At 40.2% G+C, this 2,500-nt stretch overlaps 1 protein-coding gene across 1 annotated transcript in view; it reads left to right on the top strand.

The window, feature by feature from the left end:
* Positions 1 to 1,934: 1,934 nt before the first annotated feature.
* LOC149130830 (uncharacterized) overlaps positions 1,935 to 2,500 on the top strand; it is a 3,307-nt gene continuing 2,741 nt past the window's right edge. Inside the window, exon 1 of the mRNA XM_089343347.1 lies at positions 1,935 to 2,500. This exon is cut by the window's right edge and continues 13 nt beyond it. Coding sequence (XP_089199473.1) covers positions 2,315 to 2,500 — 186 coding nt within the window. The 5' untranslated portion in view covers positions 1,935 to 2,314.

Here is a 2,500-nt window from a genome sequence, read left to right as displayed (position 1 = left end):
GCTTGTTTGAAACTTGTCCGGGTGCATCTTTTGCAGTCTCTGCATCACATGTGCTTCCACCAATATAGCTTTCTGTTTTTCTTCAAACGTTTCAAGGTCCAGTTTAAGTCTTACTAATCCTTCCATGTCTCAGCTACCTCTATTTATATGTCTTGGGCGATCCTACTTCTTCGCTTGGGGGCGTCGACACAACACATACATACATACATGCATACATACATACATATTATCAACCGGTACAAGCAAGCTCTCAATATGGTCAGTAGCACACCCCACTGGTTAGATCTGACTGAGACAAAATTGATCTCCAAATGCATAACCACCCACATGGCATAAAACCACCGGCCAATTGCATTCCAGAACTTAATGTAGAAAATATATACAGCAAGTTTAAACCTCTTCATCCAAGATTATTGTGAAAATCACATCGATTCTAAAAATACACCGTCGCTAAAGTATATTGAACCTACGCAGAGTTGACCGGCGTTTGGCTCCAAGGATGCAAATTGATAGGCAGACAGATAATGAATCAGAGAGGGAGAGACAGAGAGGGAGAGACACAGTGAGACAGATAGACAAACAAACAATAACCGAGAAAGAGAAAGAGAGAGAGAGCGAGAGAGAGAGAGACAGAGAGACAGACAGAGAGACAGACAGACAGACAGACAGACAGACAGACAGACAGACAGACAGACAGACAGACAGACAGACAGAGAGAAAGAGAAAGAGAGAGAGAGAAAGAGAGAGAAATAGAGAGAAATAGAGAGACAGACAGACAGACAGACAGACAGAAAGATAGACAGACAGACAAGGAAAGACAGAAGGTGAGACATATAGACAGACTGACAGACAGACAGATAGACAGACAGATAGACAGACAATGACAGAGACAGAAGGAGCGACAGACAGACAGACAGATAGACAGACAGAGCGACAGACAGACAGACAGAAAGATAGACAGACAGGGAAGGAAAGAGAGAGGGAGAAACAGACAGGCAAACAGATAAACAGATAGACAGACGGACAAGGAAAGCGAGAGAGACAGACAGACAGCGTAACAGACAGACACATAGACAGACAGAAGATGAGAGAGGGACAGACAGACAGACAGATAGGCAGACGGATAGATAAGCAGATAGTCAAGAAACAAAAATGAGAGACAGACAGACAGACAGACACACACACACACACACACACACACACACACACACCCAGATAAAGAAACGGTGCGAGAGGCAAACAGATAAACAGATAGACAGACGGACAAGGAAAGCGAGAGAGACAGACAGACAGCGTAACAGACAGACACATAGACAGACAGAAGATGAGAGAGGGACAGACAGACAGACAGATAGGCAGACGGATAGATAAGCAGATAGTCAAGAAACAAAAATGAGAGACAGACAGACAGACAGACACACACACACACACACACACACACACACACACACCCAGATAAAGAAACGGTGCGAGAGAGGGTGAAAGAAAGAGAGAGAGTAATAGAGAGAGAAAGAAAGAGGGTAAAAGTAAGGGAGAGAGATACGTAGATAGATAGATAGATAGATAGATAGATAGATAGATAGATGAATATAGATAGATAGATAGATAGATAGATAGATATGTATGTATGTATGTATGTATGTATATATGAAGGTAGACAGACAGACAGACAGACGTATAGATAGATGCACACTCATACAAAAACAAAATTCAGAATACAAATTTATTTCAAAACTAAAACAAAACATGAATGGATAGATGTGGTAGAATATATTGAGCATATACGCATGGGGAAAATGTAAGAACGATCTTGTCCCCTACTATGTGTGTGTTTGTATGTGTGTGTATGTGCGCTTTTTATGTGTATGTCTATATGTATATGTGACTTTTATTTTGTAATAAATTCATTCAATGTTTCCCATGTAGTTAAGGTATTAAAGTGAAATTTTGAATTTATTTCAAATTTTGGAACCAGGGATGAGTTATACCAAACCCCACGACTTGACTGGTACGTCCTGTTATCGAAAAGAAAGGACGATTGACCAAGTTGGCCTCGACGGGATTTGAACACACAATTTAATGTTTCTATGTATTTCGTTATCCATCTGCGCCATCTTGGCGCTTTTTTGATTTTAAACCGTTGAATTTAATTATGACGTCATAATCAGAAAGGGAGAGAAACGAGAAAATTTCTTTACAAAATTCCTTTGTGATTTATCCAGCTTGTTTAACGATAACTTCTTGTACGTTACTCTTGCGATTCATTCATTTGCGTTAATAAATTTACTAATTATTATATTTTATTTGTTGAAAAATGACAGCTAATGTAGCAGAGCAGGGTTTCCTCGCACGTCTGCGTGCAGGAGCCAGGAGAATAATTGAAGCTATATGCCCGTGTTTAAAGAAACCAAAAACAGATGAAAATGCACCAGATGACAACATAGAGATTTCCTCGGTGACAGCAACATCAGAGAGATCCGATCTGAATCGATGTGCTACC

This window comes from Octopus bimaculoides, chromosome 27 (genome assembly GCF_046866305.1).
Source record: "Octopus bimaculoides isolate indiv1 chromosome 27, ASM4686630v1, whole genome shotgun sequence".
Classification (NCBI taxonomy): Eukaryota; Metazoa; Mollusca; class Cephalopoda; order Octopoda; family Octopodidae; genus Octopus; species Octopus bimaculoides.
Note: the sequence above shows the minus strand (reverse complement) of the source record. Positions and strands in the feature narration are given on the sequence as shown.